Source organism: Felis catus, chromosome B1 (genome assembly GCF_018350175.1).
Source record: "Felis catus isolate Fca126 chromosome B1, F.catus_Fca126_mat1.0, whole genome shotgun sequence".
Classification (NCBI taxonomy): Eukaryota; Metazoa; Chordata; class Mammalia; order Carnivora; family Felidae; genus Felis; species Felis catus.
In genome coordinates this window covers 129670673-129696279 of record NC_058371.1, presented here as the reverse complement: position 1 = coordinate 129696279, position 25607 = coordinate 129670673, and the positions used below count along the sequence as shown (strand labels likewise).

Here is a 25607-nt window from a genome sequence, read left to right as displayed (position 1 = left end):
AAGCTGAGATTTAAATGGCAAGTAGATAACCCTGTGAAGATTGTGGGGCGAGATCATTACAGGAAGAGAACAGTTGGTATAAAATCTCTAAAGCAGGAGAGATTCAGATGTTGAGAAAACGTTGAGAGCAAATTTGTGATCATAATTTAAATGTAAAAAAATATGTTTTTCTCCAACATATATAGAAGATACAGTTATATTTTATGTAGATGATACCCAGAGTTTAGTCTTTGCTAGGGAAGAACAACAGCAGAACAAAGGATCCAAAATGTTGAAAGGTTTTGTGTCAAGTCTGGTGATAATCATGGGCCTTGGCCTCTAAACTGAAGAAGAAGGACATTAGAGGGAAATTGAATGAGAAAGTGGTAGGCTCAAGTGATTGAAGATCTCCATGAGTTTGGAGAATTTTTGGATGGAAAATTTAGATTAGTAGTGAGGATGTCCCCAAAAGCATTTGGCCATTTTTTAGTTGTTAAAAATAGCAACTCTAAATGTCATCTGCAAGGAATTATTAGCAGTACAAATTCAAAGAATGCTTTGGAAAAGATAAATGAGGAATATGCTTTAGGCCCTTCTTGTAGAAAGGTGGCACTTAAAGTGGAAAACCTGTATTCAAAGTATTTACTTCTGTATCTTTGGGCGATTCTTTAACTACATGGACTTAATGGCTCTCATTGTAAGAATGATGGTCTTTTCAATCCTTCAAATCCAATGTATTCAAGAGTCCCTGAAACTTCACTAGCTAAAGTATCTGAAGTTACCCAAATCTCTGTTTACAAGTATGAGTGAACAAATGTATTAGCCCCAGGTTTCAGGGAGGGAGATGGGCCTGTTCTTCTAGAAGGTTCCTTCTAGAAATGACCTAGCTAAAGAGAGTAAAAGACAGAGAAGAATGAGAAAAACCATCTGTTAACAAGATAGCAACTTCAGACTATGTAGTATACAGACATCATTGTACCTGAAATCTCCAATCTCCTAAAAGACTGAGTTGAAGAAAGCTGCTTTTTATAAATTATATCAGTGGTAAAGAAATAGTTTTTTATTTGATAACAGGAGAATAAAATCATGATGAATTATTTGGTTTGAAATTATTTTAATAGCTAAAATAATTTTCAGCCCCATATGATCAGAATGTGCACACAAATGTTGCTGTACCTATAAGCCTTGGGAATTAGAGGTCTTAGGGTGTGCTTTCTAGAACATTTGTTTGCTTAGCTAAAACAAACAAATAAATAATAAAAGACATAACCTGTTTCATTTAAAATGTGTGCAAACCACAGTATTCAATACAATATCTGAAAAGCAAGTAATTAACAGGAGAAACACTTTACACATTTTGTTGATTTTGCAAACCAAATAAATGCATGTGGATATCCTATTACTAATTGTTTGCTTGCATTTTTTTAAGTGCCTAAAAATATGCCCATGTAAAAAGTTGGTAACACAAGATCAGAAGAAGCAGTTAAAAATATCTCCTTACAGATCTTGCTCTGGTAGAAATCAGTTGAACCCTGTCATTGCTCTCTGCACTCCAAATCTGATAATAGAGGAAAAATTCTTTAAAATTTTTCTTTAACATTTCTTTAAAATTTCTTTAAAATTCTTTAAATATATTATCTTGTCATATAAATGGAAGCTGGAACCCAATGCACTATTTTTTTAGTGAAATAGCAGAAAATGATATTATGTCTATGCACACACACTCACATGTAAATATATTAACACAAAGTAATAAAATCACTAGATTTTAAACTTTACAAGGATAAGAATTCTTGTCTGTTTTGTTCATGCCTATTTCCCCAGAGCCTAGAAGAGAGTCTGGCATATGGTTGATGCTCACACACATGTAACCCATACTGTCATTATAAAATGCATAAAGAGTTAAAGCCCTTAAGCTGTAGCAACCCTTAATGATGTTTATTAGTAGTAAACATCAGATATAATACATGCTGTGTTTTGGTACAATGGTGGTTTCTTTTTGTAAAGGGTAGACTACTTTTCCCAGAAGCAAAAAGCATATAATATAAATATAAGGTAAACATAAAAATAAATATACATTTTTATCCAAATATTTCATCATGTACACCTAACATTTGAAAATACCTATTATGGGGGGCGCCTGGGTGGCTCAGTCGGTTAAGCGTTCGACTTCAGCTCAGGTCATAATCTCAAAGACTGTGAGTTTCATCCCCATGTCAGGGTCTGTGCTGCCAGCTCAGAGCCTGGAGCCTGCTTCGGATTCTGTGTCTCCCTCTCTCTCTCTCTGCCCCTCCCCAACTAATGTTCTGTCTCTTTCTCAAAAATGAATAAAAATTAAAAAAAAACCCTATTGGGGCAACTAACTTGTATTTAAATAAAATAAATAAATAGGCATTCCTGGGTGGCTCAGTCGGTTAAATGGCCGACTCTTGATTTCAGCTCAGGTCATGTCTCGTGGTTCATGAGTTCAATCCCCTCATCAGACTCTGTGCTGACACTGTGGAACCTGCTTGGGATTCTCTGTCTCCTTCTTTCTCTGCCCCTCTCCTACTTGTGTTCTCTCTCTCTCTCTCAAAAATAAATAAAACTAAAATTAATTAATTAATTAATTAATTAATGAAAGAAAAAGTGAAGAAAAAATAACTGTTATAGAGCGTAGGTGGTTCAGTCACTTAAGCAGCCACCTCTTGATTTCAGCTCAGGTCGTGATCTCATGGTTCATGGGATTACGCTGTGCATCAAGCTCTGCACAGACAGAAAGGAGCCTGCTTGGGATTCCTCTCTCTCTCTCTCTGTCTCTCTCTCTCTCTCTGCCCCTCCCCTGTTCATGTGTGCATGCGCTCTGTCTCTTTACCAAAATAAATAAACATTTAAAAGAAAATTATATAATTTTTTCCTATTACATCAGTAAGGAAGAGAACACAGAAGCACTATACAGAGACTGTTGGGCACAGAACCTGCAGACACAGCAAAAAGAGGGCAGGATTGAGGGGTCCACCTAACAAGTAGACTGAGAAACACAGAGCCCCTTTGCAAATAGAATTCATAAAGACTCATTACTTTGAAGAACTGAGATGCTGATTTGATTTCTGTAAATAATAGTGACACTGACAAATGAAAATACATCTTAATGCCGACTGCCAGAGTGGAGAAGTGTTGGTGACACAGGAAGGAGGATGAACAGAATGTGGAGAGGCCAAGAAGTTGGAAGAACAAGTTAAATGAAAGCATTTTTCAACTTCTCTTGGATTTTTATCAAGATATCGTACTCAAGAAGGAATCCACAGTGTCAGTGGTGATAGGATCGGAAGCCCTTTGAATGTCATTTAGAATTTATTACATATAATCATATGGAACTTGGCCCTTTTGTAAACTGATATTCTCAATTCATAATATAGATTCAATCTTTCTGACTAAACCTTCTTAAGTTTTTTTTAAATTATGATAAAACTGAATAATTACTCTAGGTCTTGTGATAGATTCCTGTAATCTATGATATTTATTTTAATTGAATTCAGTTTCTATTTCTAAATTTGAATATGCTAGTTTAATTTTCATCCTGAAATAATCATTGTCATCTTGGTAGAAAAGGGACACTGTCTAGCTGAGAATTGTGCTCGAAGATATATTTTGAAATCAACATTTTTTTTTTCTTATAAGATCTTTGTCGCTGATTATTGCCTATGCATTTGAAAGAAAAGGGGCCTGTGGGTGGCTCAGTCAGTTAAGCGTGGGACTTTGGCTCAGGTCATCCTACAGTTCTTGAGTTCTAGCCCCACCTCCGGTTCTGTGCTGACAGCTCAGAGCCTGGAGCCTGCTTCAGATTCTGTGTCTCCCTCTCTCTCTGTCCTTCCCCAGCTCACGCTGTCTCTTTTTCTCAAAAAACGAGTAAATGTTAAAAAAAAATAAAAGAAGGGGCGCCTGGGTGGCTCAGTCGGTTAAGTGTCTGACTTTGGCTCGGGACATGATCTCACGGTTCGGTTTGTGAGTTCAAGCCCCGCGATGGGCTCTGTGCTGACAGATCAGAGCCTGGAGCCTGCTTCAGATTCTGTGTCTCCCTCTCTCTCTGCCCCTCCCCCACTCACACTGTCTGTCTCTCTCCTACAAATAAATAAACATTAAAAAAAAAAATAAAAAAAAATAAAAGAAAAACATGATGGCACACTTTGGTATTGTCAAAAGATAGTGTGATAGAAAATGCTGAAAATCTTAATATTATAAATAAAAATTTAAGTTGATGTTGATTTAACTTGAACAGGAATAAATGAATTTATTTTATCTGACAGATCATTAAGGCAAGTACCACTTATAAAATTTACAAATATAAAGTAATATGGTACAGATTGAGTGGAACTCTTTAGAGACATGAATGAATAGAAAAGGAAATATTCTATGTTTTCAACAAACTTTTAGCACTTACCATGCTCCAGGCACTGTTTGGGCAATTGGGATAAGTTAGAAAACATAGTAACAGAAATCCCTGTCTTTGTGTCACTTAAATTCTAATGTGGAAAGATAGATGATACACATTAATAGTAAATGTATACAGTGTGGTAATAGATTTTAAGCATCTCTGGAGGTGAACTAGAGAGTAAACTATAATATTAAATAGGATTATAAAAGTAGACCTCACTGATCAGGTAAAATGTAAACAAAGACGAGAAGCTGTGGGAGTTGATCATGCAGATCCTGGACGAGGGGCATCCCAGCTGGGATGAGCATCTAATGTAGAAGACCATCTGACATTGTTCAAGGACTACATTAGAGCCATTTTCTATAACGGAGTGATAGGAATGGGGATTCGGAAGAGACGGGATCAGAAATGATAGATGATAGATAGATAGATAGATAGATAGATAGATAGATAGATAGATAGATAACCATATCTTAGCTATTAATCCTCTCTTTTGAAGTACCTCACTACATTCTTTTTTTTAAAGGCAGCCTAGTAGACAGGTTAATGATGCAAATAGCTTAGTATAATCAAGGAATGATTTTTCAAAATTTTCACGATTCTGTATTCTACAAAACAAGTACTAATCCTGTCCATAGCTGTTAAATTCACAGTTGGACTGATGCTACCACCATGAGAGTATTCTAAAGCATTCACCTTTCACTGACAATATTTAGGGTTACTTGTTTTCTGAAACACACATCTTTAACTTCCTATTTAAAAATTAGATTAACAGGGGTGCCTGGGTGGCTCACTTGGTTAAGCGTCTGACTCTTGATTTTGGCTCAGGTCATGATCTCTCAGTTCAAGAATTCCAGCCACTTGTCAGGGTCTGCACTGACAGTGTGAAGCCTACTTGGGATTCTCTCTCTCCTTCTCTCTCTGCCCCTCTCTCACTCATTCTCTCTCTCTCTCTCTCAAAATAAATAAACTTAAAAAAATAATTAGATTAACAAATATAAGTTGTCAGAAATAACATTACATAAAGTCTTAACAGAGGTTATATGTTCTTGATTCCTCTCATATCTGAAATGGAAGGACATCTTTATCACAAATGACCACCAAGTTACGAACATCAGAAACAATGGAAATACTCCATTTATAGGGCCAACTTCATTGTATCTACTCATAAAATATCCTTATATTCCCTGGAGCAGGGGAAATTTAACTTACGTGCTATACCAAGATGAGCACTGCTAGAAAACTGGAGGCATGAAAGTGCTATACTTGTTTAATATTTTAGTTAGCCTGGAGCAATGATAATCACAGACAAACTCTATGAAATGTTATTTGTGCTCACATAGTTACATTAATTTTCTTTTAATCTTTGTCTGCCCCAGGAAATATTTCAATTGAATTTTACATTTCTTTCCAAGAAATCAGGAACTCTGGAATCCAGTCTCATTTACTTTAACTTTTTTTTTTCACAGTTATTGCCAAACCTAAATGAATTCAAAACCAAGAAATTATCTTGGATTTATTTCTTCAATATATAAAATTGACATGCTTTAAGTGAACTTTAATATAATTCCAGAATCAGCCTTACTCATCCAAGGTGTTACTCAACTTTTCATTTATTACACATATATTTATTTAATTCATTTTAGATATTCATCTCAATACACATAAAACATAAAGTGATAGGTACTCCTAGAGGTAGTATGTGTAGTGGCTGCAAAAGAAACTCTGTAGTCATATACTCTGGGTTCAATACTACACCTCCTCCTAGCTGTGTATTCTTAGACAAGTTAACTAAACTCTCTTCCTCAATTATTCTGTGACAAAAATGGGAATTAATAATGGCACTTGAAACATAGTATAATGGTGAGGAATAAATTATGGTGAGTAATAAAAAAATAGTACTGTAAAGTGCTTAGTGTAGTGCCTGTCTTCTAGTAAGAATTCAATAAATGCATACTATTGTTGTTTATATGCTTATGTGCTCATTAAAAAATATCCTATTGTGTAGTTACATTATTACTTAGGAAATCTAGGATGGTTTTCCATTTTTAAAATGTCAGAACTTTAGCAAAGAAGAATAGTGAAGTCTCTGAAACTAATGACATATCTCAGTTTTTCAAAAGGGAGATGAAGAGCAACTCAAAGCTTCCAGTGAATTGATTACAAATATCAATGCATAGCATTTCAAAGATGATTAGAATGACTCACTTTGAAAAGAAAAAAAAAAGGAAAACAAAGTTTAACACATTTTGACACTTGGTTGTTTTTGGTCCTTGGATAGATTTTAGCCCATATCCTGGTACTTCTGTAAAATTTCAAACAGGTGCACTACAAATCTCTGACTTACAATTTCAATGTAGTTTTAAAAAATTTCTAATATAAGGGCAAAGAGAGGGGTGCCTGGGTGGCTCAGTCGGTTGAGGGTCTGACTTCAGCTCAGGTCGTAATCTCCTGGTTCGTGATTTCAGGCCCCACGGCAGGCTCTGGGCTGACAGCTCAGAGCCCAGAGTCTGCTTCATATTCTGTGTTTCCCTCTCTCTCTTTTGCTCCCCCACTCATGCTCTGTCTCTGTCTCTGTCCGTCTGTCTCTGTCTCTGTCTCAAAAATAACCAAACATTAAAAAAATAATATAAGGGCTAAGAGAGGTATAAAAGAATTACAAAGTATTTTAAAACTATGTTCATTAACTTTAAAGGAAGAGTGGACATTATATGCATGAGTGAATTCTTGCAGTTTTTAAGTAGGTTCAGCAGCCGTGGGAAAGTGTCTGAATATCTAAGTCTATTCTCTAAACCTATGATGAGTCACAAATCTCAATACTATCACTTACAAAATGAATCCTAAGTAAGGCTAAGGTTAGAAATCCATACATACAGGGGCGCCTGGGTGGCGCAGTCGGTTAAGCGTCCGACTTCAGCCAGGTCACGATCTCGCGGTCCGTGAGTTCGAGCCCCGCATCGGGCTCTGGGCTGATGGCTCAAAGCCTGGAGCCTGTTTCCAATTCTGTGTCTCTCTCTCTCTCGGCCCCTCCCCCGTTCATGCTCTGTCTCTCTCTGTCCCAAAAATAAATAAAAAACGTTGAAAAAAAATGTTAAAAAAAAAAAAAAAGAAATCCATACATACAACTTAAGATTTTTTTTTTTTTATCAGCAATGTAATTGAAACTTGACACTGAATTTCAAGTCCCTGCAGCAAGCTGATAGATGAAAAAGCGGATACCCAAATTAAGAAAACCAGAATTTAGGAACCAGATACGATTGACAATAGATGTATCAAGTTGTGTTCAAATTCACCTGAATTTCTTTACTTCTTGAGGAGTTTCATCAGTCTCACTGAGAAGCCATACAAGATCAAAAGATACATAGCAAGAATCTGTAAGAGAATCAATCTGCCTGTCTTAAAATTAAAACAGTGCAGATAGTAGATTTTAAAGTTCAGCAGAGATCGTCCTGTACAACTCCCATTTCTTCCCATCCCCACATAATTTTCTTGGTAGGTTAAACTGAAATCTAGAGTTAACATTTTCCTCATCTTCCAAAGTGTTATTTTTTCCTTAAAATGTGTTCCTGTTTAAGATGAAGAAATATCGTGATAAGAAGCAGAGAAGCCAGAATTATTTCACTCACACTCTTGTCATTCTTTGGGGCTGTAAACCATAGCTGCAAAACGAAGTCAACAATAGCAAGAACTACAGTGGCACATATTTTGTCTCAAGAAATCAGTCCGAAAACAGAGTAGAACAACTCAAAGATCATTTTAGCTCAAAGTGGGAAAAATGATTTGGTTGTAATATATAATAAGATTATTGTAAAAATTGAATCACCCAGGTCAAACAGTTGGAGCAGTGCTTGGCACAAAGAGAACACCCCCAAAATAATAATTATTTTTTATAACTGTACTAATAGTCTTTAATTTGGCTAATATCAAAAAAGGCAATATCTTGGAGCACCTGAGTGGATTAGTCGGTTGATTGACTCTTGGTTTCAGCTCAGGTCATGATCTCAGGATCATGAGATGGAGTCCTGCATCAAGCTCCACACTGACCTGACTTAAAGGCTTAGACTTACTTTGGTACTCAGACCAATTTCTGTCATCCCTTAGGGAATCATATCTCCCAGATCATACTTAGAGAATTTTTAGTGAATCTCATTATACTCTAGATCATTTGAGTCCTTTATTGAGACACAATATTACCTGAGGCCCTGTAAATATGTAGAGAGTCCTTTTAGATCATTTTTCCTTGCCCATGTGGCTCCCAAATTCTTGGCATCAGATTCTCTGACTCACTTCTTTGATCTTAAGATTGAAGTTCTTTCAATAAGTCAGTGCCTAAGTTATGACCAATCTTTTTACATAGTTTACACAATATACCATATCTATGCTGGAGAGCTTACCCTCCAGCCCCTATTCCATCCACACAGGTGTGCTTTTTCTTAACGTCCTGACACCCAGCTCCTCTCAATCACTGCGTTGCCTTGAAGAATCATCATGACTCCTGCATGAGATCCATGTTATAATAAATTTGAGTTCTTGAGTATACAACATATTAAACATTTTGAGTGCTATGAATTTAAAGAAACTTGACTAAGGATGAATGGATGAACTAGGTATCTGGGCTCTTAAAATATTGAATTAAGTTTTGCTTTTGTACATACTAGCTCTATATTCAGATCATATAATTCAAATTTTGAAACTAGATTTTCTCCTTTGAAAAAATAAGTTTAAAATACACACCTTGACTTCCGCTTCTATTCGTGAGAGCGTAATGACTATGTGACTTGCTATAATAGTTAGACATATGAACAAAACATATAATAAAATTCTCACACATTAAAAAATAGAGAGAGAAGCACTGTAATGCCTGAGAGAAGGGAAACAAATCAAGAATGCCTACAATACTTAGATTTCAGCCTGGAGGCAATGTTTGGACCATGGTTCCTGGAGGGACAGCCTGAAGAGAATTTCAGGATCCTTACATTTTGTAGCTGAGGAGACAAATATCTGAGTTTGGAGAGAATAAGACAGCTAGAATTTGTGGGACAGATTACCAGAAAGGAGGGGAAAACACAGAGATAAAACTCTGGAAATCTATATTGGTGTACCCCTGAGAATTTTGTTTGAATAGTGATCTTTACAAATGCAGAGTGAAATTTTACAAGGCCAGGCAAAGAACAACTGCTGAAAAGGAATAATTGACAGAGAAATTTAAGTAAATAAATTCCCAGAGATTTCACAGTTCTGGGAATCTTCATGGATATTCAGTGGAGAGCACAAATGGTCAAGCTCTAGTAATAAGAATAAGTAACTCTAACCACTTCTTCAGACCCATTCTAATTTTTTTTTTTAACAAGCCTCAGGAGGATCAGTATGACCCACAAGTAACTTAACCATTTGCCAGAATCAATTCTAACTCCTTCTAAGGTAATAAAATCTAGCATTAAACAAAATAAAAATCACAATGTCTGGCAACCAGTAAAAATTTACTGGACATTAGAAGAAATAGGAAAATATGACTCATAATTAGGAGAAAATTCAGTCAATAGAAATCCACCTGGAAATGATAGATGATAGAATTAAAGAAGAGAAATTCAAAACACTATTAAAAAAATATATATTTCAGGGTGCCTGAGTGGCTCAGTCAGTTAAGCCCCCAACTCGATTTTGGCCCGGGTCATGAGATCAAGCCCCGCTATGGGCTCCACGCCCAGTGTGGAGATTCTCCCTCTCCCTCTGCCCCTTTTTTTAAATTACTTTTTTTTTCAACTTTTTTATTTATTTTTGGGACAGAGAGAGACAGAGCATGAACAGGGGAGGGGCAGGGAGAGAGGGAGACACAGAATCAGAAACAGGCTCCAGGCTCCGAGCCATCAGCCCAGAGCCTGACGCGGGGCTCGAACTCACGGACCGCGAGATTGTGACCTGGCTGAAGTCGGACGCTTAACCGACTGCGCCACCCAGGCGCCCCGACCCTCTGCCCCTTTTATGCTCATGTTTTCTCTCTCTCTCTCTCTCTCTCTCTCTCTCTCTCTCTCTCCTCTCTCTCTCTCAGTAAATAAATAAATAAATAAAGGATTTAAAATATGAATATGATGACAGAAAAGTATATTCAAATTGAATTTCTAGAGATTAAAACCAAGATAGCTGAAGTAAAAATTTCACTGAATGAGATAAATAGATTAGACAGAAGAAAATATCAGTGAACTTGAAGATGTAGTAATAGAAAATATACAAAATGAGGCCATCAGATTCTCAAGAGAAGGGAGAAACTTTTAAACAAAGTGTCAGGGCACCTGGGTGGCTCAGTCAGTTAAGTGTCCAACTCCTGATTTCAGCTCAGGTCATGATCTCACGGTTTGTGAGTTTGAGCCCCACATCGGTCTCTGCACAGTGCAGGGCCTGCTTGGGATTCTCTTTCTCTCCTCTCTCTGCTTCTATCCCACTCATGTGCTCACTCTCTGTCTCCAAATAGATAAATAAATAAACTTAAAAAAAAAAAAGTCAGGTGTCAGCAGCTTGTAAGACAATAACAAGCCATTTAATATTTTGAGTACCAGAATTAGATGGCAGTGGAAGTGGGAAACAGCAAAATTGGTTGAAGAACTAGTGGCAAATTTTTCCTCACAATTTTAAGAAAGTCCGAGCTACCCCAAAAGGTGGTCATGAGTGCCAAATGAGAAAGTGTGCATAGAGAACATTTTTACTTGTGCTTAGTCAATACAAACATTCTCATTGTTTGTTGTTTATAAATATTTTCCAGATATTTTAGATTCTTCAAATAAAAGGCATGAAACAGAGGCATTTTGCTCAAGTTGGTCTCATATTTAGACATGTTATGTACATGATAATGATAATACAAATTAGAATAAGAGGAGGAAGAAGGAAAAGAAGAGAAAGAAGAAAAATATGTTGGGATATACCTTCCCTGGTCCTTTGTTAGTTATATGCTATAAACATATTCCTCAGTCAACCTTCACACAAACCTCATGGTATAGCTGCTCTGTTATTATTTTTTCAAGTAAAAAATGAGGTTCAGAGATATTATATAATTTGTCAGCACATAGAAAAAGGTGGCAAACCAGAGATTTAAACCTTTATCAGTCCAAATTCAAAAGCATATCATTATACCATTTCCCATATTCTAAAAGTATGAGCATGAATGCCTCCTTAGAATGTATTTTTAGCCCACACTGCCAGGTTTAAGAACCATGTTGATATTTTGTTTTTTATCTTTCCCTATATGAGTTTTAGGCCTTTCAAAATGTATTGTGTAAATGTAGGTAATTTTCTACACGCAGAATTCAGGCTGTCATTTATTTACAAGAATAACTGATTTGCCAGATTGATTCTAGGGCCTTTTCTAGAGTCCATAGTGTAATCATGTTTTTACGAATAAGTTAGTGTATTTAATATTCTGTTGTTTATCTGTCTAAACAATTCAAGAAATGAGTTTCATATGTGGAAAGATAAAATTTTAAAAACTTTTTATCAACTTTTTAAACATAAATGCTGTCACCAAATGAAAAAAAAATGTATGCCATGAATTTCCTTATAACTGAATATTTAATAAGTTATCACACTTCCAAAATGCCGTTTAACAAAACCTCAAAACAGTAGCAATCTTTCTTAAATTCCAAAATATAAGACTAGAAATGCAATATTTAAGTCTAGCACATATTTCTTGTAGGCGAATTTTCTTACCAAATGTGTTGGCAATAATGTAGAATATATAGTTGGGGTTATGTCCTATTCATTTTTCATCAGAAATTGAACAAAATTTTGACTTAGTCAAAATTCTTAATGATAATTATAAAATTGTGAAAACTGTGAGTTCTAAAGCTCTGTCAAATAATTTAGAGGCATGTAAAAATATTTATAATAAAGATATTTATTGGAGTTTTTTTTTAATATTTTTTCAATTTCCCCCTGGTAGTGTTTCTAAAAGGAAAGAAAAAATGAAATGGAGATATAGACTAAATTATGAGAATATGTGAGTCCTCATTTGGTATTTTAAAAATTTACCCTCAATCTTCAGAAACTCTATCAAAGTAAACATTGACTTAAAAAATAAGTCCACACTCCTACTTTTTAAACAATTCACAATTTGGCCAGTATCTTAGCTTTATTTCCCCACCACTCCTTGGAGCCCACCTCACAATGTATACCAGTTAATTCACCCACCGATTCTAGACAGCTCAGAGAGGTACTTCTCGAATTATTACATGCATATGAATCACCTGGAAAGTGTGTTAAAATGTATATTTTTGCTCAGCATGCCCTGGGTGGAGTCTGAAAGTTTGCATTTTGTAAAATAATAATAGCCATTTTTTATTAAGGTATAATTGATATATACCATTATGTTAATTTCAAATCCACAATATGATGATTCAGTATTTGTGTATACTGCAGAATGATCACAGTAAGTCTAGTTGACATCCAACACCATATAGTTCCAATTTTTTTTCCCTGTGATGAGGACTTTTAAGATTTGCTTTCTTAGCAACATTAAATATGCAGTACGGTATTATTAACTATAGTCACCATGCTGTACATTACATGACCATGGATAGTCTGCATTTAAAAAAAAATGTTTTTAGCCTTTATTTATTTTTGAGAGAGAGACAGAGTGTGAGTGGGGGAGGAACAGAGAGAGAGGGAGACACAGAATCTGAAGCAGGCTCCAGGCTCTGAGCAGTCAGCACAGAGTCCGACGCGGGGCTCGAACCCACATACTGCGAGATCATGACCCCAGCCGATATTGGACACTTAACCGACTGAGCCACCCAGGTGCGCTGGATTGTCTGCATTTCTAATGAGCTCCCAGGTGAAATGATATATCAGACAGCACACTTTAAGTAGCCTGGTTTTTAGAGGATTGCATGCTGTTCTCCTCTTAATCCTCACAGACTGTTAGATGTGACCTCCTTGGGCTGCTATGTGAATGCCCATTCCCAGACTGAATGAGCCTATGTCACCTTCTGCTCAGAGAAAATCCTGTATGTACTCCTTCAATTTGGAACAGAACCTTTTAGATTGTGGTTTCACCAAGGGAGAGGCAAGCGCTACTAAAACGAATGCTTTACATTTTGTTTTAACTTACGATCTTAGTCTTTAGCAAGAAACGCATTGGTACCACATTTGAGGACTTACTCGGATACCAATATTGGCATATGCATGAGATTTTCATCTATATTCAGATTGTCTTTGTTAAGTGAATTATTTTACTTCAGAATGTTTGCACTATTACCAATTATTATTCGTGACTTCATTGCCAACAATTATATATATATATATATTTTTTTTTTCTCTCTCTTTCAGGGTTTGAACCTGAAAAGACTGGAGGCAGTACAAGGAGGGAGAGAGGTAAGAAAGTCTAGAGAGAGGGAGAGGGAAGAAGAAAAAGTGGTTACAGTGTTGCAATGATGTGGTTGGTAATGGTGACTGATGATGATGATGATGGCGATGGGGTGTGTTGAGAGGAATTTTTTGTACATATATCCCATTCACTCTGGTCATATTTTACACATTTTTCTAAATGTATCCTTTGTGCTTGTTCCTCTGAAGCCTAAGAGAGTACTGATTCTCTGATTAGCTAAGCATTGTTCCTGTTAAAATGGATTTTTATAGCAGCAAGACCCTCTAGATGGGGAAGAAAAGCCTTTTAAACAAACATTACAGTGCAATATTTAAAATCCCTCACTGAGAAATTAGCAAAATTCTAACAACGCAAACGTTATATGACATCTGGGATTTTTTTACTCTCCTATCCAAGGCCACTGGCATACACTATCAACCTGGCATGCATTATTAGATAGTGGAAAGTTGCTTTGGGAAGAACAACAACTTTAAAACTTTCTTTAATTATTGTTTATCCCAGATGCTTTATAAAGAGGGGAACTTTTAATAGTATCAAACATAATACTATATCACACACGTTATATATATTATGATTTGCCTTAACCTTGCAGACTTAACCTTGATTAAATTTCTTTCCATGCTAAATATGTGAATGCTGTACTTTGTGATTTGGGTTGGTGGGGATGGAGGGAGGGTGGAATATTAACATTTAATATTTTCTTTTTGCCCAAAAGGTAAGTTTATTTTTTAATGATATTTATATAATATTTTTTGGGAAAAGTGAAGTTTTTTGTCTTACAAAAAAATAATAGTAAATATTACTCCCTCCCCATCTGTGGCTTCTCTTTCTGTAAAAAGAGCTTTCTTCTGTATTAAGTTACAGAGTATTTTCCCTTCTTTCTTTGCTGTTTTAAATTCCAGTTATGTGTTCTTAGTATTTGGCATTTTAGATCCTAGTAAACTTGTTATTTAGGGACTCTTTCCTGTTTATTTGCTATTTTCCATCCAGAATAATCTATTTCTTTTGAGAGGCACATAACTGGCTCGCATTGGCAGGAGAGCTGGAGAAAGTGACATATAGATACATCTTTAGATATTTTTCATGTTGTAGGAAAGCAAAGTAATAAGTATATGGTCATTTGTAAGACAGACTGTGGGGGAAAAAAAGTGTGTACCATGGGAGGAAGACCTCAGAGCCATATAGTTTCAGGAGGGTAACTGCTGTCATTCAGACATGACCAAAATGGATGCACTTAGAGAAAGAACTTCTCATCACCTCGTAAGTGAAAGTTTGCACCCAACCAGTGCTGCCACACTTTATCTCTGCTGATCCAATGCCTTTAAGGAAATCTGATTTGGAGTCACCCAGCTTCTCCCTGTTGCCTCCTAGTCCAATAACAACTATGTGTCCAAAGAAGGAAACTTAAATCCATACACACAAATAATGGCATTGCTAAATGGTAGCAAAATTTTGCATTTCCTTATCAAGCTTTGGTGATTTCTCATGTTATTTTTAAAAGCCTTATGACTGATTTTTATTGAAAAGAGTTACTATTAAATGTTATTGCTTTTTTTCATTTTCTCTGATTTTATTTTTATTAGAAATGCACTCATGGGTAAAAGAACATGTTGATAATGTGTTTAATTTTTTTTTTTCTTAAAACTATGTTATGATTTGCATGAAAGCCAAAATTGTAATGACCTACAATTTAATACATACATCTGTATAGAGGGGACAACATGATTTGGGTCTTCCCCTTGAGGTTAGTGGAGTAGTTGTGAAGAAGGTAAGTTTATCAAATTGATGATAGCCCAGTATTCTCTCTGGCACCTGACGCCACCAATCCAGAATATAAACTAAATGCTGACTATTAAAATTCAAAACAACCACTTCGCTTTATCTCTGTGCAGCACTGGATTACTTGAGCATACTTCTAATTAATCTAACAGTCACCTTAGTCTTCCCCATGTTTATAGAGCCCGATATATTCTGTGGTAAGAAACTTTATTTAGAAGAGTTATCAGACAATTAGATGAAATATGCTGTGAAACTGTTCTGTGAAGTCTTAGTGGTAGGTGATCTATAAACAAAGTCCAATGGCTAGGTTAAAAGTCTCCTGATCTGTCTTGTTTATGCAATGTGATATGTCTTACTGATTCCTATTTACTGTGCTATTATATGTGCCTTACAAAGATGTATAGTATGCTTCTGATTATGTTGAATTGAAATGTGTGGGTTTAGAAAATTCTTACTCAAAGCATTCTTTTAGAATTCTTTATCCTAATGCTATTGTGATTGATGAAGATTTAATAGCAATGATTACTTCTTAAAATGAATTAATTCATCTTAGTTTAAATGACAGAAACTCCCACTAGGTGTTGATGGATATAATAATAAGGGCCTGTTACCAAATATTTATAAGAAGGTTTAAAAAGCGTTGTTTAAAATGCTCTATTTACTTATTTGAGATAATGACAATGGTTAGAGCATGCATGGAAGATTGAAGCAGGCAGTAATATCCTATTTAGCTAAGTGGTAAATACTATTAAAAAGCTAATTACTAGATAGGAAGGCCAGATTTAAACACTACGTGCTGTATAAAAATATAAATTGCGAAGTGATTAAGATATAAATTACTTTTCCTGAGGGAATGGAGACAGGTAGCACCTAAATCACTTGTATTACTGTGAAATATTTGAAAATAGAGATCAACTGTATTTTTAAAAGTTACATTCATATTTTTGCACATTTATACATGCATAATGTGTGTAACCTGAGAGGGCTAATCATAATAGATATTTAAAAAGGGAGATTAGTGGAATGCTGTACAAAATGTGATTATTTAACTGCTATTTCTACCTGATTGTAAATGAACTTCCTGGACCCGTAAGATCTTGTAACTCATAGAAAAACCTCGGTAAAAAGTCACTGGGTGTGACACACAGATAAATCAATGTGTCTCTTTTCTCCAGGAATTTCTGTTCTACCATACAGTGCTTTTGCTGTTAAATGTAGATAAAATCAAGTTATTATCATCGGTTTTCTTAAAAGACTATATAACTTTGTTACTTCAAGTGATATTATGTATTCCAAGGTACAATTTTTGTTTGTTAACTTATTAAGGATTTGTCTATGTGCATATGTGTGTATACACACTAATTTTTAGTGGCAAATTGTCTCTACTTCCATCCTACCTCAAAAATAGTCATCCATATTCTGGATATCTTATATCACAAGTCTAAAGACACATAACATGTGACTTGATATCATGGATGAAGATAACTGATTATTATGGTTGTATATCTAAATCAGGGTTAAACATTTAATTTCAGACATTTTGCTGAGTGTGGTAAGCTAATATGAGAGACAATAGAACTTTTGGATTGTGACTGTGTTGTTCGAAGTTAACAGATTCCAGAACCATAGAAGTGATGGAGATAAAACACAAGTATGTAATGATCAAGGATCACTTGATATATATAATTTGATATATATAATTTTCAGAGCTCAGATCTCCCAAAGTTATGACAGAATAAACAGAGATTATGTTGCCATTCTTTATCTGGAATTCTGAAGATAAGATTAATATTGATGTACCTGAAGATTTTGAATAAATAGTTCTATAGTCTTATAAAACAGATTATGAACACGCTTCTCAAACATCTGAAAAAAAAATAACACTTTAGATAATTTCTATCATTCCTTAGGAATATGACCAAAATACACTATAGACCTATGCATCCATTTTCTAGAAAAATTCCCTGTTGTGGTGTGAAAATATTTCAGTGGATTATATTTGGCCATGATATAAAAAATCCCAGCTAGGGAATTGCAAAAAGCAGACAGATTCTGATAGACACATTGTTAAGAAAAAGTAGATATTTCAAATTATTAAAATAGCTGATTTATGAAAGTGTCATTCTCAAAAAAATCATGAGCATGTCTTGCAAACTACCTGTTTTATAGTCCAAAATGTTTCACTTTGGCTATTGAACTATGATATTCCCAATTCTCTATCTTGTTTTGTTTTGTTTTGTGTTTGTTTTTGCCAAAAACCATAAATAGGGAATTACAGATGACGTGAGCTTCTAATACTTAAGGAAACATAATTAGAGAACTTGGAAAATGTAGATTGAAAATTAAATGTTCAGTTAAATGCTATTTACACAACCCTACTTTATATTTAAATACATTAATCATTTAAAATAATAATTTGAGATTTTTCTATTTACATAAGATGCACTTAAGCATATGATCTTTCTAAAAAATAATTATTTTATTTTAATAAATAGTGAATTTTATGCCTTTGCTAATATGGTTGGATAGACTGTATTGTTTATCCCTTGAAAAATTACAAATTTCTACTTGAAGCTGAAAGTCAATTTTAAATTTGAGGCTTAAAAGGGAGAAAATTCAAAGAATAAGATAAATGTTACTCCATAGTTCAAAATAATTTCTCTACCTGGAATATTAGCACAAGCATTGTATCAAGTGGAACAAAATAAAAGTCACCTTTGATTTTTCTTTCTATATATAACTTAATTAGTATTAAGCAGATGACCTTAGGTCTAGGTTATTGCTTAAGTTAGGAAAACTCAGTATGACTTCCTCCAGGTCCAGCAGGTCACTGGAGAGAATGTTTTTTAATGGAATAATAATAATAATAATAATAATAATAATAATGGTAAATATGTTATCTCTAAGAATAGAACTAAACTTGAAGAGAGTGTATTGTTCTTGGAAATAAGAATAGCAAAAACTGTTGAAGTGCCATTGTTTTCTTAAAATCTAATATTTTATGTCATTTTGAAATTATAGAAGATAACTATACTTCTTTTGTGGCTCTCTGCATCAAATAACAGATCTTTACCAAGAAATAGATCTTGATTATCAGTTTTCTTTAATAAATTTTTCTGCAAAACTTTCTTCCATTTGCATGTTTTCTTTATTGTTCAATATGCAGAAGAGACTGAATGTTTCTACTTTTGTTCAACTTTGCCTATCCCATCCTTGGTTGCTGTAGAGTTTTGTACAATAAGAAATTCTTTGATACCCTCAGTGATACAATGTTGGAAGGGAATTATATATTGGCTAATATTGTATTCTTTTTTGAGATATAAAAGCTGATGATAACTCTCCCTTTTATAGCTAGAACTATGCAGTGGTTCAGTTTGCTGATGAGATATAACTGGTTTACAGTTTGATTTTGAGATGAAGAGACCTATAAGGACTCAGTAAAAAATAAAATATTCACTTTTTTCCCCTTCTCAGAATTGACAGGCAATAAGGGAGGTGAGAGATCTTTGTGCTTATAAATTGATAAGAATTTAATTTAAAGAATTACACAAGACCCTAATAATTATTACTGTTTTAAAGGTGGTTGAGAAGAGAAAATGAGTTAATACATGCTAAGCTCTTTGAGCTGTGCCTTCCACATAGGAAGTACCCAATAAATGACAACAATTACTATTAATTTTTCATATTCTCTGATCTTCATCTTTTCTTCTGTCAGACACAGAGTGTCTTGTTTTTGGAAGATTTTACTCTCTACATGAACTAGCCTACACCATGAAAATCAAAGAGATTCAAGGCCTAACATGACACTTAAAGGATTTTATATTCTGAATTGGTTCTGAGATGGCAAATTTCAAATAGGACAACAAAATGTACTTGGAATCCATCATTGAACCTCAGAAATTCTTTTTTTTTTTTGAATCTGAGAAATTCTTAATTTCCTTTTTATATCGTAGATAACAGAAAAATGTATTTAACTTTTCCACTTAGCATTGTTTGCAGGGAGCAATGGATAAGGTCCATAAGTTTTCTAAGCTATTTTTCACATCCTCCCAATTTTCTGGGTGATCTTTAAATTGGAAGATTTCTTCCATGCTTATAGACCACTGACATTCCAAGAGACTGTCCAAAAGAAACTCGTTGATTAAGCATAACTAAGCTTATTAGATCCACTTCAGTAAGAAAGAACACATTCTTAGTAGTATCTCAGATGAGGAAAAAAATCCAAAAGAGGTGCACACCATTTAATTTTTATCCTCCTCCTTTTGGAAATATTTCATTGTCTACATTAGATATTCCTTGACTATGCACATAGTGACAAAACAATATTTCCCAAGAGAAGCAGTAAAAAAAAAAAAAAGTGGGAGGAGAACAGTGAAAGGAAGCCAGCCTCAGCAGACATGACATCCCTGTGGAAGGATGAAGGAGGACTTACATATAGGCAACCTACTACTTATAAACACAGAGACCCACACTAAATAATATTTACAACATGTTTGAACAATAATTTGAAGCACAGAGAATTCTGTCAAGCATAAATCCAATAATTATGTTCTTGTCAAAGTTTCCCAAAATTGACTCTGTAATTTCAGATTGTACTGGATGGAATTATGCCAGTTAGAGACACATGCACATGAGTTTAAATATAAAGTAATGGGGAATTTGACCTAGAGGGACAAATAGATTAAGAAGATCACATGAATATTTTACCGGGGCAACTTCCCGTCTTAAGAACCTGGCCTAAGCCCTGGTAGGGAACCTGATAAACTCTCTTAACTCTAAGCAAAATGAAACTAAGTGGAACCAACAAAATTAAACTGAGGAAAGTCCTTATAAAATTTGGAAAGGGTACCCAAGAGGTAAAGTTTATCTAGAGGAAATTGGTATGTCAAAACCTTCTAAACTCATGAGTGCTTGTAGTTGGACCTCTTCTTATTGACTCAGAATGGAAACTCACGAAAAGAGACCACAGGTTGTGCCTGCTGTACGTAGAAAAGCAGGTATTTTCATATAGGGCAAGAGCTTTCAATTTTAGTTAGATAACCACATGATAAAAAATATTCTCATTTCTAGGAGGCAGAAACTCTGTGTTTGGGAGATTGACAAAACGAACTTAAAGATTAGACCAGTGCAGGGGTTACCTCACTGTTGCTCTCAGAGAGCCCTCTGAAAGAGAGACTTCAATGGCCTCAGAGGATCATGTTTCAAGTACAGGAGCTTAAGTCAGGTTGCACAGGGATTTCAATGAGACCTCTTGTGTATCTCTGTAATTTTTGACTGTTGATCCAACAAAACACCACAAGGAAATAAACCTTTTGATCAAGCAAAACTAAGTTTATTAGATCTGCTGAAATTAAAAAGAACACTGCATTGACGAAGTTTTAGTAGGTCTGTAAATAGGAAAGTTAGGAGGATACAGAGAATGGGAAATGTGGAGGATAGTTAGACAGTGGTAAAGTCCATGCAGGATGATTTAAAGGCAAATCTTGTGGGGTGCCTGGGTGGCTCAGTCAGTTAAACAACTGACTTTAGCTCATTTCACGATCTCACAGTTTGTGGGTTCGAGCCCTACATCGGGCTCTTGTGCTGACAGCTCAGAGCCTGGAGCCTGCTTCAGATTCTGTGTCTCCCTCTCTCTCTGCCCCTCCCACACTTGTGCTCTTTCTCTCTCTCTCTCTCAAAAATAAATAAAATGTAAAAAAAATATTTAACAGCAAGTCTTGTAAAGCAGGTAATAGAGACTAGGCAGGATTTATGACATGATTGCTTTGTGTTGATGTGCACAAAATAAATGAAGATTTTGACTTCAGAGTTCTTAAATGCATCATATTTTCTTTGCTTATCAGTCTGTTTTCAAAAATATTTGGAAATTTGTAAGGATTTTTAATTTAAAATGGATTTTACAAAGAGATAAAGACTAAGAAGGATTACAGTAGAAGGATTTTGACTTTCAAATCAATATAAATTTAGATATATTTTTTATAAGGAAGATATATTGTTTTTAGAATCAGTTAACTCTGGGAATGCCTTCAGTTAAAAATATAAAAACAAATTATGGTTTTATTTCACTGTCTTATATGTTTCTTTGAAAGTACATTCTTAAAATCAGAGATTTCTTTTTGCATTGTTGCTGCTTTTTGTGAATATACAGTTATTTCTTGAACTTTATCTGTGTCAATTGATACAAAAGAAAATTTCTACTCCAGATGGTCTAATTAAGTCAGCCGGCTTTTATCAGAGATGTATTTATTCATATATAAATTAGGAGATCTCTTATGATTCCTTTCTTAATTACAAATAGAAGCCAATTGCCAACTCAAAAGTATACAGAAGAAAATGAACATTTAAAAAATATGCTTAATCATAACTTAGTAAGAGAATATCTTTTCTGTTTGGTTTTAGATTTTCATGTAGAACAAATAATCCCCATAGAAATGTTCAATTGTATTAAAATTCTGTAAGCCTACAGGAACATGTTGCTTCTCCTTCCTAAAGAACTTCACTGCCTTCCTTTTCTCTACTTGGAAATAGATCCCCAAATCTCTTACTATCTTTTGGTCATTCCTTCAGTTGAGGACAGTTATTTGACATTATGTCTAATTTCTGTTTATATCCTGTGCTGAAATCTGTCCCTTTAAGACAGTTCTCTGGACATGGATACTCAGCTTACTGGAATGGAGCAATCCTGTTCAGTTCCGTTGTTGTCCTTTAATTATATCACAGGACTTTCCTCAGTCCCTAATCAGTGATCATGACATTGTTACCTAGAATGTTATCTAAAACCTTTAAGTACAGTTACCTTATAATAAAATAATATATTTAGGATTCTTTAGCTTCTAAGAAACATTGTATTATTGAAATATTATATAAACAATTGTTTTAATTAGATTGAAATATAAAGATTAGAGAACTTCAGACTCATGAAAATAACAGTTGTGGTCAGAATAATAGCTTGAAATTCAATTGTGATGATGTACTATATCAGAGGCCACCATAGCGAAGTAGCACAGACCGGGTTGCTTTAACAATAGAAAATTTCTCACTTATCTAGAGTCAGAAGTCCAAGATCAGGGTGTTGACAGGTTTGGCTTCTTCTGAGACTTCTCTCCTTGGCTTGCAAAGGGCATGGTCTTTTCTTATATGGTTTGTCCTCTGGGCATTCATATCCCCCATTGTTTTTTTTGTGTTCAAATTTCCTCTTATAAAGACACTAATTATATTGGTTTGGGTCAACCCTAATGACTTCATTTTACCTTAATTACCTCTTTAATGGCCCTATCTTCACATTCTAGGGTACGTGGAGCTAAGGTTTCATCATATGAATTTTGGGGAGACACATTTCAGCTGATAACACACACTAAAAGTAATAGAATGGCACCAATCCATTTCCCTCAAAAGAGAAGTTTCCTTTCTGCCTTTCACTTATTTACTCAGGAGCATCTTTTCTCTTCAGTAACCTTGAAATTTGATTATATTCAAACTCCATCCATCAACAGTAAAAAATAAAATAAAATAAAATAAAATAAAATAAAATAAAATAAAATAAAATAAAATAAAATAAAACATGTGAACAATTCCTTATCTGCAATTCTAACATTAATCCCAAATGCTTTGAAAACAGGTACTTCCCAAAGGGAAGCTCAACCTCATTTGGTGACCCAAACTGACCTGAACTAATATGAACCTATTTATAGTACTTTTTTTTCCAACTTAGTTTGGACATTTATATGTTTGGCTACAAAAACATCTGTACATTTGTACAGGCTGCTGCTACAAACTCTACTTAAGATATTCAAAACCTATGGTATATGCTCTGTATTACGATTTTAAAATTGGGGCAATTTTGAATTACCAGATACATATGACCCTAAGAATTTTGAATAAGGAACTGTAGTTCTGTTGTAGTATACATTTTACTCTAAACCACTAGAAAAATAGAGTCCAGTGTCTTCACCATAAAAAGCATTTGAATTAACTCAGTAAGTGCTTGTCCTGTGTTTACTAAGTACTTACCATCGTTGTAAGCACTTTATACATATTCACTCATTTAATCCTCACAACAAACTTTTGAAATAACCACACTATTATCCTCATTTCAAAGAAGAAGAAAAAAAATTAAATAACTTGCCAGAGTCTTATAATTACTAAGTGGTGAGACTGGGGTTCAAACCTAGAAAATACAACTTCAGAGTAAAACTTCAACATGGCACCATGACTCAGGACGAGTAAAATGAAAGATTTACCACAACTGGATATTTTGACTCCTGGGATTCCTCAGGAAAATTATCTAATTTTTATTCCGTAAACATTCATGTTGTCTCTCTCTCATTTCCTCTTTCCCCCTCTATCTTCTTGCCCATCTATTGATTGCATATCAAAATCACCTCATCCAAGACTGTGACCACAGCTACAATTTTGTCCTGGTTAGGGATTGATTAACCACAAAGAATAGAAATTTACTTAAAATTTATGTTAATTTAATAGTGGCAGGTGCATCTTTGCAGAGAATATTCTGGATTGTTTGGAAAATGAACAATCAGTTCTTTTTCTCTATTTCTTTATTCTCTAATTCTGTCATTTTTCTGTCTTTGTAAACTAGGTAGCTTCTTCACTCTTTTAACATGTACTTTGTACCCCCCCTCCCACCATTGACTACCTTCAAATGATGGTCTCAGCTATCTACTTTACAGCTGGACAATCACTTCTAATTATAGACAATGTGGTGTGATTTCCCCCAACTCATTCATATGCTTCAGTCAAATAAATGCACTTAGCAACAGGAACTAGGATAAGAAAAAATGATGTTTTTTTCTTTCTCTTTATTTCTTTTTTTCTTTTATGATGTTCAAATGATAAAACACCATTTCACTTGTCCTGTTAGTTTATCACTGATGATAAACTCATGATCTGGATGTTCTCTTTAAGACCGTTCTGATAAGGGAAGATACACTGTAAGTGGCTCTTTTGGAATGGAGGGTGAGGCACTGTTTTCTCTTTCTTTTATTATTTTCACATCAATAAGAGTTGGGTTAGGAAAATACAAATGTATCTGAAACAGGCAGCCTGTGTCACTTTCTGCTTGACTGGGGTTGTCCTCTTAATTACATCCAGATAATCATTGCAAAATTAACTTTTCAATTGTCCCTCTCTCTGACTCTATTGTATCTGGAGTGGGGTACATTTGTGGGGGGGGGATATTATCTTTCACTGATTAAAAACAATATGTCCTATAAAGGGAGATATATAGTTGAAATGTAAGTACATTGAAGCAGTTTTCTATCCAGATGCTATCAATCCAATGTATATCTGATCCATTGTATTTCTTAAACCAAATTATTGCTGATACGTGAATGTTGAACATTAGGATGACCTATACTTGTCTTTTGTAAGAGAGAATTCACAGTACACTTGCTCGTTCATTTCTGCATGTCATCATAGACATTTACAAATAGGACCTAGAGGAATATCCTCTAAAACAGTTGCGAGAAAATAAAGGCTTATGGGAATTTGTATTCTTATTTGTAAGTACTCAAAAATGTTAGATTCAAAATGAGTAAATTAATAATATTTAGAACTTTTAAACCAAATCATGAGTATTGTCCTATGCTTGCCCATGTAAAAATTACTTGAAATTAGATTTATTTAATATTATAGCAGTCTTAATTTTAGAAATTAGACACGTTTGTTGAAGCACATGTAATCAGTTTTAACATTCTGTGCATACTGTGTATAACCATTTGGCTACCTTTTACCAAAAATGGAAAAATGGTTTATTTTGTCTTTCTTGCTTCCAATTGCAACCTATTAAAGATGTTGTTGCTTTCTCCTCTAGCAAGTTATATTTAATAACGTATTTGCTCTAGTTTACTTTCTGGAAGTAAAGGTCACAAAGAATACTGAGAATAAGTAGTACCTAGTACAAAAATGCCAAAAGTGGACGGAGTTCGAAAGTTTCAGGGAGAGCAGTCTTCCAATTTGCCTTGCAAAAGATAGCACTAATCTTAGCAAACAACTTTTGATGAAATAAAGTGAGTGATAGCCATGTTGAAAATAGTTCAAGACTTG

General features: G+C 34.6%; 1 protein-coding gene across 4 annotated transcripts in view; it reads left to right on the top strand.

The window, feature by feature from the left end:
- CCSER1 (coiled-coil serine rich protein 1) overlaps positions 1–25607 on the top strand; it is a 1296004-nt gene that overhangs the window by 841241 nt on the left and 429156 nt on the right. For all 4 annotated transcript variants that reach the window (XM_011281786.4, XM_045056881.1, XM_023252933.2 and 1 more), the window contains one exon: positions 13709–13753. In XM_011281786.4, coding sequence (XP_011280088.1) covers positions 13709–13753 — 45 coding nt within the window. The remainder of the gene's footprint in view (positions 1–13708; positions 13754–25607) is intronic.